The sequence below is a fragment of the Scardinius erythrophthalmus genome (genome assembly GCF_964197995.2).
Source record: "Scardinius erythrophthalmus genome assembly, chromosome: 23".
Classification (NCBI taxonomy): domain Eukaryota; kingdom Metazoa; phylum Chordata; class Actinopteri; order Cypriniformes; family Leuciscidae; genus Scardinius; species Scardinius erythrophthalmus.
This window is the reverse complement of record NC_138243.1, coordinates 25,501,332-25,519,475: the sequence shown is the minus strand read 5'-3', so window position 1 is coordinate 25,519,475 and position 18,144 is coordinate 25,501,332. Positions and strand designations below refer to the sequence as shown.

Genomic DNA, 18,144 nt, shown 5'->3' with positions numbered 1-18,144 from the left:
GATTGTATCAATAGCCGTCATAGTACTCAATTTTAATTTTACTGGTTGGGCATCAACATTCAGTTTGTCAAGTACATCTTCTAAGACAAACGTTGAGTCACTCTGTGTGTCCAGTATTGCGTACGTAAGTACTTCTCTGTATGGCTCTTGTATTGAAGACACAAAGACTGGGACGATACTTGAGGTAGCTGAAGCACGTTGTGTTGATGTATGTGATACAACCTTGTGCATTTCCAAGCTTGCATGGTTTTCTGTGGAAGTGGAGCAATTCGTTGTTGCTTCCACAGGTCTTTGTTTCCTGTCATCGTGCAAGCAGGTTGGGTGACGACGGCTGCATATGTTGCATGTGTGTCGTCTCTTACAATCTTTGGTCATGTGACCCTTCCTCAAGCACCCAAAGCAGAGCCGATTTTCAGAGATGAATGCCTTTTTATCTTCACCACTCTTTGCTGCGAAGGTGGGACACTTGTTGATGTTATGAGCTTCACTTTTACAGACAGAGCAAGTTGATTTTGGTTTACTGCTGTTTGTTTCTTGTTTCTCCTGAGTGAAACTCTTAGTTTGTGTATTTGTGTTGAGAGCTTTGGCTCTCTTTGGTGATCTTTCATCTGTGGCCTTGAAGTTCATCAACAATGGAGAAGCAATAGGGTTACAGGCTATCCGTGCTTCTTTGCTCAGGAACTTTGTGAAGCATGCAAGATCTGGATAGCTTCCAGATGAGTCAAGTTCCTCTACAACAATTCGACTCCACTTGCGCACAATCCATTCCGGTAGTTTTTTGAGCAACTTGTGATTTTCCTCACAATCGTTAAGGATAGCTAGTCCTTTGACGTGGGGAATCGCCTCAGTGCAGCCTTGGAGGAAGTCAGCAAACTCTTGTAGTGCAAGTGGGTCGTTTGTGTTGATCTTTGGCCATCTCATGAGCTTATCTCGGAAAGCCTTTTGTATGATGAACGGGTTCCCATATCTGTCTTGTAAGACTTTCCATGCTCCATTGTATGCGCTTTCCGAATCTCGATAAAAGAAACCTTCTACAGCTTTGCGCGCCTCTCCAGCAAGATAATTTTTTAGATAAAACATCTTCTCACTTGGTGGGAGGGGTTTTCTGTCAATAAGAGCTATGAATGACATCTTCCAATCTGTAAACTGTAAAGGATCACCACGGAATGTGGTTGGTTCAGGGACAGGCAAGCGGTTCATGCTTAATGAGCTGGCGATTGCTTGGGCTAGACTGACAGACTCCTGGGACGTTGTCACCTCCGGAGCAGTTTGGTGAGGTTGGAATGATGCAGCATCAGGATTTAATCGAGGTTCAGTTTCCTTTCTGTAGCAAGCAGAGTTAGTTGCGTCATTAATCACATCATCATGGTATTCGAACCCTTCAAAATCGTCATATGCTCTCACACGAGCTGCTGCTATGGCAACATCTTTTGCTGCTTGTAACTGCTGCAATTTGGTTCTCTCTTGTTCCAACTGTTGTTGCATTTCCAACTCTTTTTGTTTCATTTCTACTAACATTTTCGCCTCTTTAAGTTTCCATTCACCTTCTAACTTCTGAAGATGTGCTTGCTGTGCTTGGATTTCTTTCATAGCTTTTGATTGTTCCAGCTTAGCCGCAAGCTCGGCTTGTGCATCTACTCTACTGCTGTGGGTACTGGCTGAGCTGGAGTGGTTGCTCAATCTCTCCGGTGACTCCACTGAGCTCACCGTTTCAGTTTTAGTGTGGCCAAAGACAGACCCATATTCAACTTTGTTTAATGTTTCTCTTACCCTTTCCTTCTCAAGTTGATCATTAAATTCTTGGTTAACGGTCTCTAGACGGATACTTATGAGGTCACAAATGTCTTTTGTTAGTGTAACACAGGCATCCATTTTCTTTACAATCTCTGGTGTGGTGTTACTGTTACGAAGTATAGGTTCATACTGCTTGTTTACGTCATCACGCTTTGCTTGAATGTCTTGCTGTAATTCAATCAGGTCTTCTGATGAACAGAGGGTTTTTAATTGTGTCCTAGTCTCCCTTGCTACCAGCTTCCAAGCGTCATAGGACTTGTTAAATGCTTTCTCACGTTTTCTGGTGTCTTGATCATGCATCTCTTGTCCTTTCTCTGTTAGCTTTCTTTCACGTGAGCTAGACCTGCATGGGGTGTCTTTAAGTGACATCTTGTTTGTTTGTGCTGCTGCTTTAAGTCGAGTGTAGCCTTTGATTGTCCAATGCCTGAATTTTCACTTGTAAGCTGTAGTTATCTTTTACCACAGAGTAATGTTTATGCTGAGCATTAACAGATTATGGACATCTAAAGGATTTTAAGCTTAAAACAGTAACAACAAAAAACTTCCTTTCTACCTTTTCATAAATAGACATTACCCAAGCGCATGAGCTAGTTTCTTGAAATAGTTACCAGTTTTAGAAGCGTTAGGAACTGAGAATTAGCTTGCAAGAAATTTTTACCTTATAATACCATATTATTATTTAAGTCACTTCAGTTATGCTGGAAGGATGTGTAGAAATTGTCCCTTTTCAACTTTTTTGCTCCTTGGCATCCAGTGTCTCTTTTTGCAGCTTTAGCTGTACCTTAAGCATGCTGTCCATTTTAAGTCTTGCCTGGGTGCATGAGTTGGATGCAAGCGAAGTAAACTGGCTGGTACTAGGTTGGTGGATGGACCTCAGATGTGATGGCGTCAGCTTCTCACCAGGGACGGCAGGGCTGGTGCAGCGATGAGTTTTCACTGTAGCGGCCCCTTGGATATCAAGACGCAGAGAGTTTCAAACGGGTGTACTTTTATTTCTTCTTCTCAATGAGCACCATGCACACCATGAACACCGTGAAAACTACAGAAGACACAGAAGAATTACAAAATGTTTCTATGTAGCTTCACACACAAAAAAAACTGCACAAATTATGTTCACAAATGAATTATGTTTACACAATACAAATAATTTCAAATGATGACCAATATGAAATGAAATATGTTTTAAGCCTTTATGACATGAAATATCACATACAATATATGAAATAATTGTTCACAGAAATATATTTATATTGATTAAATTAAATTAAATGTGCAATAAACCAAAAACTAATTAAGTATTGACATTCTCTTTACTAATACACACTCACCACATTTTCCTTCATACCTCATTCCGCTTCTCCAAGGGCGCTAATTCAATCAGCTACCATGCTCTCTAGCTCGACACCATCACAGTTTGGAGTTCGTTCTTCCGACGACGCGCGAGCACGTTGTGCAGAGAGTGTAACAGGAAGTTTTAGCGTCATAAAAAACATCCGAACTTTTCGAAGAAGAAGAACAGCGCCTTTTCAAAATAAAAGCCTGAACAGATAAGGTGACACTGTTGAACTATAATGTCTTTAAAAGTATAAAAAATAAATATGATATATTTTATAAACTATGTAGGAAAATATTAAATGCAATTTATAAGACATTTACACACTTTGCAAGACATGTTCATCTCAGTGGTCAGTTGTTGAAACAGACAACACAATGTCTTGAATGAATACAAATACTGTGAACAAACATTTTTTTGCCTCTTCTGTTACACATAGGTCTATATAATCACATAGATCAATATACATCGTAGATCAAATTGTCTGGCAATGAATAGTGTAGGCTATTTCAGAATCACTGTATCATGATACCATCGATATGATGGACAAAATTGTATTGTAGTTGTGAGTACACCAGAGTGAAATACCTCTTTAAGATATAAAATTTTGAATGTGCTAAAATTTGGGCAGATTCTAGCCCACATTTTATGTGACAGATTATTTTATTTTACAAAGTAACAATCAATAAATAGATGGACCCCATCATGATCAAAAGCTTGTCCATCTCAATCTCTGTACTAAAAAGAAAGGATGATAAAGAAAAAAGAAAGAAAGAAAGAAAGAAAGAAAGAAAGAAAGAAAGAAAGAAAGAACATGAAAGAACATGATAAAAAAAAAAAAAAATTAAGTTGCAGCATCAGTGTGAGTGGTGGATCATGGGTTGGTCAGGCTGATCCAGACACTGTATAAATGAAAGGAGAGCAGAACAAACTCCTAACAGGAGGAGACTCACTCATGGCCAATGAGACAGAGGATCATGAGACTCAATACTGCTTTCCTGCCATCAACTCATCATGTATCAAGGGGAAACGCTCCACACATGAATACAATATCATGTATGTGTTTTTTTCATTCCTGTCAGCATGGACTGTGTTTCTGAACCTGCTGGTGATCATCTCCATCTCTCACTTCAAGAAGCTTCACACTCCAACAAACCTGATTATTCTCTCTCTGGCTGTGGCTGACCTGCTTACTGGACTTATTGTGATACCCATAGAGGCCATCAAGTTGATTGAGAAATGTTGGTACTTTGGAGACACTTTCTGTAAACTGTTTATGTTAATTATGGGACTACTTTTATTAGCATCTCTCACTAATTTAGTTTTAATTGCCGTTGATCGTTATATGGCTGTGTGTCACCCTTTACTGTACCCACAGAAAATAACCATGACTAGAATGATAACTATTATCTGTTTTTGCTGGCTTTTTTCTTCAACTTATAATATTGCAATTGTAGTAAGTATCCCACCCAGAAAAGATGCTTGTTATGGCGAATGTAATGTTATGCTTACATTTGAATGGAGAGTAATTGATTTCATATTTTCCTTCCTATTTCCTTGTACCCTGATCATAACTTTACATTTGAGGATATTTTATGTTGCACAAAAACAAGTGAAAGTTATAAACTCTCTGATGAAGGGTGGTAAATGTGTAATGGAAGGTTCAATGAAGAGGAAATCTGAGAGTAAAGCAGCTCTCACATTAGGAATCATTGTGGCAATACATCTGGTTTGCTGGATCCCATACTATATCTTGACTCTAGCTGAAAACACAGCAATCCCACCCACTGTACTGTATTGTCTAATATGGGTCTTGTACATTAACTCTTGTCTGAATCCTCTTATCTATGCATTTTTTTACCCCTGGTTTAGAAAATCTGTTAAACACATCTTAACTCTTAGAATATTTCAGCAAGCATCCTCTCGGGTTAATATTTTTACAAATCATCATTCATGATATTTTTACCACAATTTGTGCTTCAAACTGGTGAAGCAATTCTATATAAAACACACCATATATTGTCATTTTTAGAACTAATTTTAGATAATTTTAATAGATAATCAATAATAAATCTATACCAAATAAACACATGTAATTTGTTGAAAATGTAACAAAACAAACCTGTTAATCTTTTATCAATTGTCCGGAATCTTAATTCACAAGTTCACACTTACAAATAAGTCAGATAGAATAAAAGTGTTTTTGGCGTGCTGTCCGAGGAGAGGGCTCCGGGCTCGGTATTCGGCCCGAACCCAGAGTACTCCCCCAGTATTCCTGGCTGCAAAAGAATGAGTCAAGAGTGAGGAGTCGGGGTGGTGGAGGGATGCTGAAAAGCTGTCAAGGAATGTTAGGTGAGTTTACAGAGTGAATATATATATGCTTCTTCTCATGCTGATAAGGGTAGACATAGTAATTGTTTGATGACATGTAGATTGGATTGATTATTTGAACGTGCTCCTCCCGAACTTTGTTTATAAAACATCATTTATTCTGTTCATATACATGACACTATTCATAATGTATCCACAAATTATAACATACATGTATATGTGCATTTCTAATTAGTTTCAAATCATTAAACAGGATATAAAAATTTAAATCTAGTAGGTATTACAATTTGTTACTTCACGTTACTTGACATACTGGAATGGTTTGTAACTTTGCGAGCGGCTCCGCTTCTAGAGATGCACAGCTTCAAAGTAACTGCTCAGTATTCAGCCCTTTGTGTGCGGCTATGTGCTGCGCTTTCTGTTCCGTGTGTGCACTGCTTAATGTTCCACTCAGTGCGTGCAGTGCGCTCTCTTGGTCGCTTAAATAACATGCTTACATGAGATTTCTCTGGACTTGTTGAATTGACACAATTAGTGACAAATTAGTGGACTGCTGCATGTAAGGTATACCTCATGCAAGATGGCGCCGCTGTTTTTGGCATGCCGTCAACTACTTGGCTTGTTTGCGAATTTTTCATGTTGATGTGCTTCGTTTGTGTTTTGAGTCAAGGAGTTCTATCACTGCTATTGTATGATTGACAAGCACTTTTGAACATTTAAGACACATTTAAACTCCAAAACGGAGCCCAGCTAGGATTATATTATGCTTCCCCGCACTTACTTGCATGGATAACAGCATATCTTCGCTGTCTGCCGTTTGCTCTGCCTGGGCAGAGGCATCGATGGCAATGTGGAAAACAGGGCGGTGTGGCCACCAAAGTCAAATTGATTGCGGGGGCTCAGTGGGAGCTAAAACGTTTTATTCGAGAATCTGATAGCGTTTCTTTGGAACCATCGTACGGGTGGAATATTCCCGTTGTCCCAGATTTGTCAGCTTAGACGTTCCTGGATCATCCAGCTCGTATTTGCTGCCATGGTGTGGATCCACGACACCTACGCTCATTCTGTCGGGCTGCAGAAGTCAACGACGAATCTGTAAAGTTGAAAATTGCTTTGATAAATGCCAGATAGGTGGGTAACAAGACTTTGTCACACATGGAATGGATGTATTGTGCATCACTGAAACTTGGCTTATGAGCGGGGACTTGAATCAGTTTTCTGAACTTCCACCCAGTTGTAAGTCCTTTTACCTGCCCTCGCACATCTGGCAGGGGAGGTGGCTTGTATTTTTAAAGATTTTTAGTGTACTACTCTGATGACAGATGATTTTAACAGTTTCGAACTACAACTGCTAAAACTTGAAATGGATACTGCTGTGGTGGTTGCTGTGCTTTATCGCCCTCCTAAAGCACACAAAGACTTTCTAAATGAATTTGCAAATTTTCTTATGGACATCATATCAAACTTTGATAAAGTAATAATTCTTGGAGATTTCAACATTCATGTATGCAGCCCGTCAAACACATTGATAAATTAATTAATTTGTCTTACTGACTCTTTTGATTTAACTCAGTGGGTGAAAGGCCCCACTCATTTACAGGGCCACACTCTCAATCTTGTGTTAACGCATGGTTATATCCATTGCGATTTTGGTATTTCAGACCACAAGCCTATCTTGTTCTCCATTCCTTTTACAACTGATATGGTGAACACTGTTAAACCCATGCGTTGGTCTCGTATACTGACATCTAAATGATTTGAGTGGTTTGAGCTGATTTAACACTGCTTGCTGCTTGCACAAATATTTTAGACGAAGTGACCCCCTTTAAAGCTAAACATCAAAAACCCAAGCTTGAGCCATGGGTAAATTAAACTGATGGGGAGCTTAGTAAATTGTAAACAAGCTAAATGTCTTGAATCAGGAACTGTACCTGATTATTTGAAACACGCCTTCATTCAGCACCTCCTCAAACGGCCAAACCTAAACCCTACAATTTTATAGAGTTTTAATCTACAAATTTTTATTTATCTCTAAAATATTAGAGAATACAGTCAGCAACTACAATCTTCTGGAAAAAAATTGATTTTTGAAGTCTTTCAATTGGGATTCAGAAAATAAAATTCTACAGAAACAGCACTTGTTAAGGTGATAAATGATGTGCTGTGAACTGCAGATACTAGTAGCTCTGTCGTTCTTGTGCTCTTGGATTTAAGCACTGCATTTGACACAGTAGACCATACTGTCCTTTTATCCCATTTAGAGAAATGTGCAGGCATCCAAGGGAAGGCTCTGAATTGTTTTCAGTCCTTTCTTAAAAATAGAACTTTCTCAGTGAATATTGGGGAATTCGTATCAAGTAAAGCTCCAGTTACATGTGGAATCCCCCTGGGTTCCATTTTGGCTCCAGTGCTATTCTCCATTTATATGCTATTAGGTAAAATGTTTTAGAAATATGATATTTCCTATCATTGCTACGCAGATTTACCTGCCCCTAAAACAAGATAAAAAAATGTCTAGATTCTCTACTTGCTTGCCTTGATGATTTACAGGCCTGGATGGCTGTAAACATTTTAAATTTTAACAAAAATAAGCCTGAGATTGTTGTATTTGGTCACTCTGAGTCCAAAAAACATCACATTTTAAGTTAGGCACTCTTTCCCAATACGTAAAACCTTGGATTCAAGTTGAATAATGCCCTTAAGTTTGACATACTGGTCAGATCTGTAGTCAAATACATTTTTCCATCTAAAAGCACTGGCAAAGGTGAAGTCGTTTTTGTCTTTTAAGAACTTTGAGAGGGCTATTCATGCCCTCATTACTTCAAGGCTTGATTACTGTAACACACTCTATATAGGGATAAAGTGATACTCTTTCTAGACTTCAAGTGGTTCAAAATGCAGCTGCTAGGCTCTTGACTGAGGTTAAGAAATATGAACATATCACACCCACATTAATGTCATTACACTGGTTGCTATAGATCCGATATCGATCCGCTATAGAGTTGATTTTAAAGTCCTTTTAATGGTCTATAAATCTGTAAATGGCTTAGCACCTTCTTACCTCACCGATCTTTTGTCGAAACATGACTCAGGGAGGTCTCTGAGATCATCAAATCAGGGACTATTAGTGGTTCCAAGGACAAAATTAAAACTAGGTGACCAGGCATTTGCAGTAGCTGCGCCAGAATTGTGGAATAGTCTGCCAGTTAGTATTAGGACTGCGCATACTGTGGGAAATAATGGCTTATTTGTTTGAAAGAGCTTATATTCGATAATAGGTTGTTTGCCTATGACGTCACGTCACTGCGTTGCCATGACGCGAAATGCAGATGGAGGGCTGGAAGTGATTTGCTACATTTAGGAAGTACTATAACAAACTCAAAATGCCTATGTTTTGCGTCGTTTATGGTTGCTCAAATCGATCAAACCATGAGGAGTTTTTATCGTGTACCAAAAGTTGTTGTTCATAAGGGGGAAAAATGCAAGAAATTGACCGAAAAACGGCAGAAAAATGGATTGCAAACCTACGTCTGCGGTCGGGAGGAGCCGAATCGGAAATGCCTGTGTGTGCAGTGATAACTTCATCAAAGGTGAGTTAATACAACTTATGTGGCTATGTTTGTGTAACGTACTGTACCAGTTTCCGAACTTTGTAAAGTCAAAGTTGGTTGTTAACGTTACGGATTAATCCACAGGACAAAAAAGAATGACAGCCTCGATGACAGGCAAATCTTTCAATTCAGTTGAAAAATCACTCCTCTTCATACCGCAAGGATCACATCCAACATATGTTTAGATTTTTTGTCTATATCTTTCTCTTGTAATAGCGTCTAAAGTAGTAACGTACAGACTTTCCTCCATCTTGTCCATTCCGCTCTTCACTTCCTGCCCTCCATTTGAATGTCGCACGTCATCACAATCACGTGACCAGGGCCGTATTAACCATAGGGCTAGGCGGGGCTAAAGCCCCGGGGCCCGAGCAAGGAGGGGGCCCGTGATTGGCTGTGGAGCATATGACTAGCCATCGGTAACGCTGATTGCCAAAGTCTTACCACGCCCCACACAAATCAGCCCTGTTACTTGGTGGCGCTTTGCCGTAAATTACATGCATTATCATGGTATCATTATTAATATTATTAATTGACCATTTGCAATAGACCCTTCTTTAGTTACTCACGAGTCACACCACACATCTTACTCACGCAGAGTTTTCGGTGCTGATGCAGTAGTGACGCGTTCATAAACGGCACCTAAAAGCTGTCACAAAGAACCAGCAAGTAATGATTATGAATATGTAAAATATTGCAATGAGACATTTTAATTGTTTATTGCAAAGATTAAGTTGACGATAGGCTACTGACTCACGATCTTCAGTAGTTAATGCGCTGGGCCGGAGAGAAATGCACATTTCGATTACATAGTTTTATTTTGTTTTGAATGGTTCTGTTTAAAAGTAAAGATTTCAAGCTTTCTGTAGATAATAGATAATATTTTTTAAAAAAATAGGTCTGTGAGGTGAGTAGGCTACCTTTTATACGCTGAGTTTGGGATGATCTTAAGCTCCAGTTCAGGCGCCAGTTGGATTATATAGGCTATATTTAGCTTACTTTTTATTTAGGCTATTAAATACAGGAAATTGGTTAATGGAAAATGTATTAAAATTAAGGTACAATTAATACAAAACGAAATTCGATTTAAAGAAAGGGGGGGGGGGTGTGCAGTAACTCGTAGCCCCGGGGCCCAGTGAGGCCTTAATGCGGCCCTGCACGTGACTGCAAACCACCTATACAGTGGCTGTTTTCTGTTTTTTTTTTTTTTTTTTTTTTTTTTTTCTGTCCATGTGTGTTGCTTTAAATAAAAGTGTGGTTATTTTATTTTATTGGTTTGTTATTTTTTAAATTCAGATTCAATAAAATTATTGATTATTTAATTAAAAAGACTGTTAATAATACAATTATCCAAAAAAAACTAATTTATAATAAGAAATTAATAATGATAAAATTTAGGTTTCAGCCCATAATTTTCATTTCGGTGCATCCCTAATCACCACATTGTATCTGCACAAGGCAAGCAGGCGCGCTGCAGGTGGCAATACCAGACTCTCACATTTCGAGTGTCGGGACAGTTGACGGAATTGTCACTTGAACTATCGTACGGTGCCTCTAAAGGGACGTGGTGGTGCAAAATTTGAGATGGGAGAAAAAAATATTTTTCTAATCTTTTGCGTTCGCAAAACGTTTGTGTTCCTCCGAGAAACATTGCAGACGGTCCCTTCGGACTTTTCTCTCAGCCTAGAGATCAATTTTTTTTATAAAGCTTGTTTTGAGGAAAATTGTAGATCATTTTCTATGTTTCTATGAGTGTTAATATGTGTCATTTGTGTTTAAACAACGTTTAGCTCACAAGTTATTGTTCCGGGAAGTTTGAATCTGTGAATATACTGCCAACTTTACTGAACTCGCTAAACTACCGTTCTTCACAATGTACGTTACCTTTGTAAAAGTAGGGATTTAGCACTTACTAGCATGAAGAACAAATATAGACAAATAGACAACAAATATCTGTGCATGGAGATCGATGTAAGAATCAAACTCTCTTCGATACAAAGACATAGGCCTACCCTGTGTGAGTTCCTGTGTTTAATGTTGATCACATTAAATGAAGATCCACACGATTGCAAATGTGACATTGATTTTATACAACAGTTCAACAAACGAAATATTAGGCTAAGTGATGTTCATTTTCAACACAGTTGTCAGTATTTTTTACAACAAAATAATAGCTCCAATGAAAGCCACACCAGAACTGCAGCACACAGCAGTGTTTGTGAACGAATCTGCGGTTTTGAACGAATCATTAGAGTCAATGATTCAATGATTAATTCATAAATACAGCCACTTGCTTCATTTTGAATGAATGACTCGCTGAATCATCACCTACTGGTGGTTTTAATTTAATATTTAAAAGCATCACTTCGTTTTTACCATCATTGCATATTTCTATATTGAACATTTATTATGAACATTTATTATTTGAAGCATTATTTATTTTATAAAGGTATTTGTAAAGGTAAAAATGCACTGGAAAAATCGATTCAAGGGGGCAAATATTGTCCCTTACTTAAAAAGGTGAGACTGAAGAGTGTGGGTACGCAGAAGGATGTTAAAAGCCTCTTGGGGTACAACTCTAAAACGTATGAGAACCACTGGGACTGGGTTAAGGAATAGAACAAAATAAACATCAACATCAAAGCACAATACAGATAGGCCTACCAAGGGCAGAAAGTTGGCCTAATATTCAGAGGTCACTTACAAAGTTAGGTTAAAGACACAAACAAATAGCATAACAATAACAATGTAGAATTTACAGACTGTGAGCTGAAGAGTAATATTCAGATAAAAAAATTGTTTTTGAAGGAGAGACGGGTGGATGTCTGACGGATGTCTTGAGGAAGAGCATTCCACAACCTCGGCGCCACTACGCTAAAAGACTCCCATGGTTACCAGACTATTGAAACCGACTGAATGTGACACACCTAAGATATTTTTCACCAGCCGCCACTGCTATAACCGCACTATTCAAGTTTGCCAGATCGGGTAGCGGATCTGTATTTCGAATGAGACATAAGAAACTACAAATTTAACTACAGTATATCATTCGACTGACATACTGTTATTTGGATAATTTATGGGTGGATAGTAAATGTTTGGACTGATCTACCCAACGTTGCTTCCTCTGGTGGAATGTAGTTCTCCAGTGAAGTCATTTGCTCCAATTTGATCTCAAATTGATTAATTTGTCTTTTATATACCAACATTCATTGCCCCATTGGACTATTATTTTCTTTTGTTTATTTAAATCCCTAGACATTGCGTTATACTTCTGTAACAGATCCTTTTTCCCTTAAAAAATAAGCTTCCAATGCAAACCGTTCGTTTGTATGTTACTCTTTAGTTACGGTCGGGAATGAGCTAGCCGTGACATATATATACAGTATATAAACACACAAACACATGGACATAGTTGAGAGTGTCTGAGTCAGCTTTCTATGGGGCTTTATGGGGTCTTAGCGTCAAATCCTTTGATGATGGTTTAAATTAAGTTTACAGGATGCATTGATACACATCAGTTCATCAACACTAATGCTGCTTTTCAAACTTTCTATTTTATTTTTATTAACATTACAATAAGAAAACAATGTTTAATTTATTTTCTTTTCATTCCACAGGTGCACAGTTAAAATTTCTCACTCCCATGAAGAAATAATAAATGCTAACATGATTAATGTATGAAGACATTCAGTTTGTGGTATAGCTCAGAGATTTCACAGTTTTGTTAGGATGTTTAACTTCATTTGACATTAATTTGGATAGATACATTATGGTATTAAAATCATTTAATCAGAAGTAAACAGTATGGTCACTGACCCATGACTCATCAAAAAAGCAGAAGCTGTTGCATCAGTCTGTTATGTGTTGTGTTTTTCACACCTTTAATTAATGGTTCAGTTAAGGATCATCTCAGTATTCAGCAAAGATTTTAACAGCACCCTCCGGGGCACATTTCATAAATAACAAGTCACAACCATAATTGGTCTTCAGAGTGTACTATTATTGATTTACTCAGATGCTCATATCATCTAATCATGAGGGGTCACTGCCTAATGGTCAAGGCTTTGATCTGCTAACTGAAAGGCTCTTTAATCCCATGAAGAGCAACTGGAATCATATAGCATCTCTGGCCTTATATATCCAGTGGTTCACAATCAATTAATGCCAAGCTCTTCATAAGTTCTCAGTTGATAGAAATGCCATCATATGTATGCACATACATGAGCGCATTAAGCCTAGCACACACAGCATTGTTTTGGATGTCCGGTAAGTTCCGTTGTAAAATATACGTCACAAAAGCCATTTTATAGATATTCTGTATGTTTTTAGGTTTGGTCTATCCTGTGTCATTAAAAATGACAATGTGCATGCTATGTGAACCAGGATTAAATGTATAATTTTCTTTTTTGGACCAGACAAAAAGAACCAGACTTCAGACTTCACACAGTTATTCAGCCTCATGTCATTCCAAAACTGTATGACTTTCTTTCTTCTGTAGAAGGGTGGCCATACGTCCGGATTTTAACCCCTCTGTCCGGCGTCCGGCGCAGCCTCAAGCCGGACACTCGTTTGTCCTCCTTTTTGGAGCAGGCCGAACCCCCCCCCCTTTTTTTTTTACCCTTAGAATCTTTATTGGGATGCAGCAGCATAGCGTCTAATGCCCTAAGACCTCTGGTCAAATAAATGATTGGCTGAGAGCCGTGTGAAATAAATATCTGATATATCATTGCTTAAAAACGTAAACAAGCTTCCACGACTTGGAGTCCACGTGCTGGCTACGTAATATCATAATGTTAACATGCCGAAACGTCAGACCTCATTTAATCCAGAATGGACAAAAGAGCACGAATTTGGCCATGATGACCCTAGATGTCGCCTGAGCTGCTGCAGAGGGTGAACTTCTTTGTTAAGAACTGAAATGTGCATTTATTTATTTTTCGAATTCATTATTTGTTTATTTATGTATTTCTTTTATTTACAGAAGTCCAGAATTGTTATGTTTTCAGGCACTGTGCACTTTGCAAGACATGTTCATCTCAGTGGTCAGTTTTTGAAACAGACAACACAATGTCTTGAATAAATACAAATACTGTGAACAAACACTTTTTTGCCTCTTCTGTTACACATAGGTCTATATAATCACATAGATCAATATACATCGTAGATCAAATTGTCTGGCAATGAATAGGCTACTTCAGAATCACTGTATCATGATACCATCGATATGATGGACAAAATTGTATTGTAGTTGCGAGTTAACCAGAGTGAAATACCTCTTTAAGATATGAATATGAATGTCTAATATTTGGGCAGATTCTAGCCCACATTTTAGGTGACAGATTATTTTATTTTACAAAGTAACAATCGATAAATAGATGGACCCCACCATGATCAAAAGCTTGTCCATCTTAATCTCTGTATAGAAAGAAAGAAAGAAAGAAAGAAAGAAAGAAAGAAAGAAAGAAAGAAAGAAAGAAAGAAAGAAAGAAAGAAAGAAAGAAAGAAAGAAAGAAAGAAAGAAAAACTAGACTTTTTTTGTTGTTGTTAAGTTGCAGCATCAGTGTGAGCGCTGGATCATGGGTTGGTCAGTCTGATCCGGACATTGTATAAATTAAAGGACAGAAAGGAGAGCAGAACAAACTCCTAACAGCAGGAGACTCACTCATGGCCTATGAGACAGAGGATCATGAGACTCAATACTGCTTTCCTGCCATCAACTCATCATGTATCAAGGGAATGCGCTCTATATGAATACAATATCATGTATATATGTGTTTTTTTCATTGCTGTCAGCATGGACTGTTTCTGAACCTGCTGGTGATCATCTCCATCTCTCACTCCAAGAAGCTTCACACTCCAACAAACCTATGATTAAGCATAAATGAAATGCTTAATAACTGTCCATATCATCACTCGAACTATCCTTAGCCATTTTATCCCGTTTCTATCTCATTTGTCTTGATCCTCATGTATTACAAACATGTAATGCATTATTTCTACTGAGCGGGCCAGTATAAATAATCTTTGGTGTTGAAACCCGAGAAGTCTTTCACTTAAATGAAAGATTATCTCTGAAATGACACTATTGAGCATGACAAAAAAAAATTTTCTCTTAACTTCCATCCTTTACCAGCAAAGTGACTTTTCCCCATCACACCACATCACAGTTCTCTAGTGTTTGCAGATTAAAGCAAACCAAATCAATCTTTAAAAAAGTCCCTGAAGACTACACGTTGGAAAACGCATGGATGTCTAGAATTACTTGCTAAAAGTACTATTACTTTATAAGTAATAAAAGTGCTAGTTATTATTAATAATGCATCAATGTTTTTGAAAAAATAACATCTAAAATTACTGTTTCAAATAACAGCAATGCTGTTTGAGCTGAACTGAAGCACTTTAAGGGTTAATTAACTCAAAACACACCCTATATGAGATTTATCAGATATTTATACAACATAAACATAATATTACAAAGTGAACTTGAACTAAGTTACGTGCTAGTCAGAACATGCAATTCCTGACTCTTTGCGTAACAACGTGCTGAAACGTGACAACTAAACCCAACGAATTCACAACGTTTTATTACAAATAGTGTTCTCATTGTAATGTTATGTAATGTAAAAGTCCCAATAATAGTTATTAATTTGTGCATTGCTGTTTGAGCTGCATGTGCTGAAGCAATGATCACCAGTGCGCTGTTCTACCATGTTAATTCTTAACCAAATGCATCCTATATGAGATAAATCAGATACATATATACACAAAATAAACATATTAAAACTTACAATTGCACAAAAAAAAGCTGCAAACACTTATTGTCATGAAGGTGTAACATGTTATGGGTGCATTATGGATGCGCTCTAACAACTTGCTAAAATGGGTTTGAAAAGAATTCTCATCATTCTTTTACTGCACTTAATTGTATTTTCCTTTTCGAAGTGATTCCAATCTTTTTTCAAGCCATTTGAAATCATCATGCCGAGTGCGCATCTGAAGTGTCTCAGCTGAAGGACATAATCCATTACTTATCGGCTTGAATATATCCGCAATTTTTATTATTGGGTAGACATTGATAACATTAAAAATGAACATGTATCGGCTGATACCGATATGGTGGCCGAAATATTGTGCATCTCTACTTGGTAGACTGATCCACAGTTTGGGACAAAAAAAAAGGCTGATCACCCCTAGTCTTCAGTCAAGACATTGGGACCAATAAAAGTCTTTGATCTTTGACAGGTGTTTTTATATCCAGAAGGTCAAAAAGATTAGAATGTGGGAGCCCATTTAAAGCTTTACACATTCACAATATTATACACATCATCCAATTCCTCATTGCATGCTTTGAATATTAAAATAGGAGGTGGGTTTAATGCAGTATAATCAAGCCTCGCATTTCATTGGATGTCTCTGTTTTTGTACATTTAAATCAGAGTTTAGTCAGTAAAGGAAGGCAGAAAGTCGAACTGACAGCTTGCACATTATACCACAGCTTCAAAGTGGACTTTTGATGCAGTACACAGTGCCAGTGACTACATATAAGGATATTTTAACTCTGGAAATGTTTGACACAATAATCATGGAGGACAACAGGCAAAAAATACAGTATTGCTTTCCAGACAACAATTTGTCATGTTTCAAAGATATCAAACCTGAAGTGGAGTATGTTGTTTTGTATGTTTTCATTTCTTTATTGTCAGTATTCACTGTGTTTCTGAACCTGCTGGTGATCATCTCCATCTCTCACTTCAAGAAGCTTCACACTCCAACCAACCTGCTCATTCTCTCTCTGGCTGTGGCTGACCTGATTGTGGGACTGGTTGTTATACCTTTTATGGGCATCAGATTTATAGAATCATGCTGGTACTTTGGAGAGACATTTTGTTCTTTATTTTTATTTATTATTTTTATGGTTGTTACGGCATCTCTTGGTAATTTATTTTTTATATCTGTAGATCGTTACATTGCTGTGAGTGACCCTTTGAGATACACAGTAAGGGTCACAACTGATAAAGTTATTTTTTGCATTATTATAAACTGGCTGTGTTGTGGCATATATTCTATCATTATATTACACAATACTATGTTTTTTCCAGAGACACATAACAACTGTTATGGAGACTGTTCAGTTTCTTTTAATTTTGAACATTTTATCACAGATCTCATAGTCACTTTTGTTGCCCCTTCTTCTGTAATCATGTCTATATATGTGAAAATCTTCTGTGTTGCGAAGCATCAGGCCAAGGTTGTAAATTCTGTCACAGGTGTTAGCAGGTCACAAAGAAAGGCAGGAAAAACTCTGGGGATTGTTGTCACAGTTTTCTTTGTGTGTTGGATACCATACTATATTGTCACTCTAATTGAAGGAAATGAGTCTACAGAATCAGTTGAACTTAATGTAACATGCTGGATTATGTACATGAATTCCTGTATGAATCCACTTATTTATGCGTTGTTTTATAAATGGTTTAGAATATCAGCTAAACACATTGTTACTCTAAAAATCTTGAATCCATCATCAGAGCACTTCAATCTTTTCCCAGACTATTAATGATCGATTTAACCTTTTTCTAAAGAGGTTTACTTGTCCCTTATGTTTCCTTGTACAGTGATTATTACTTTGTATTTTAGGATATTTTATGTTGCACATCAGCAAGTGAAAGTTATAAACTCTGATGAAGGGTGGTAAATGTGTAATAGAAGGTTCGGTAAGGAAAAAAGAGCAAATCAGCTCTGACATTAGGAATAATTGGGACAGTTTTTCTGCTTTTTACAGTTTTCTCATCCACCATACAAAAATGTCTAACTTGGACCTTGTACATTGACATCATATCTGAACATTTTCTATGCTTTATTTTACTGCTGCTTTAAAATATCAGTTAAAAACATCATAAATCCTTATTAATATTTATTACATATATTCCTTATTAATACTGATTAATCATACCTAACATATTTTTTTTGGTATTTTTTTATTGTAATAATTTTACATTGTAGATTCAAAGACAGTTTATTTTAAATAGGTGTTTAATGCACTAAAAATAAATAAAAATAAAACAATAAGTAAAATTT

General features: G+C 37.3%; 2 protein-coding genes across 2 annotated transcripts; both read left to right on the top strand.

Annotated features, from left to right (window-relative positions):
- Window positions 1–4,046: 4,046 nt before the first annotated feature.
- On the top strand, window positions 4,047–5,084 carry LOC308683480 (trace amine-associated receptor 13c-like; the record flags this gene model as incomplete). Its single annotated transcript, XM_081353941.1, has 1 exon — window positions 4,047–5,084. The coding sequence occupies exon 1, from the start codon at window positions 4,083–4,085 to the stop codon at window positions 5,082–5,084; it is 1,002 nt and encodes a 333-aa protein (XP_081210067.1). The 5' UTR covers window positions 4,047–4,082.
- Window positions 5,085–16,633: 11,549 nt separating this feature from the next.
- LOC308683479 (trace amine-associated receptor 13c-like) lies at window positions 16,634–17,623 on the top strand (the record flags this gene model as incomplete). The annotated part of the gene is made up of 1 exon (XM_081353940.1): window positions 16,634–17,623. One exon carries the CDS (start codon window positions 16,634–16,636, stop codon window positions 17,621–17,623), a length of 990 nt encoding a protein of 329 aa, XP_081210066.1.
- Window positions 17,624–18,144: the final 521 nt, after the last annotated feature.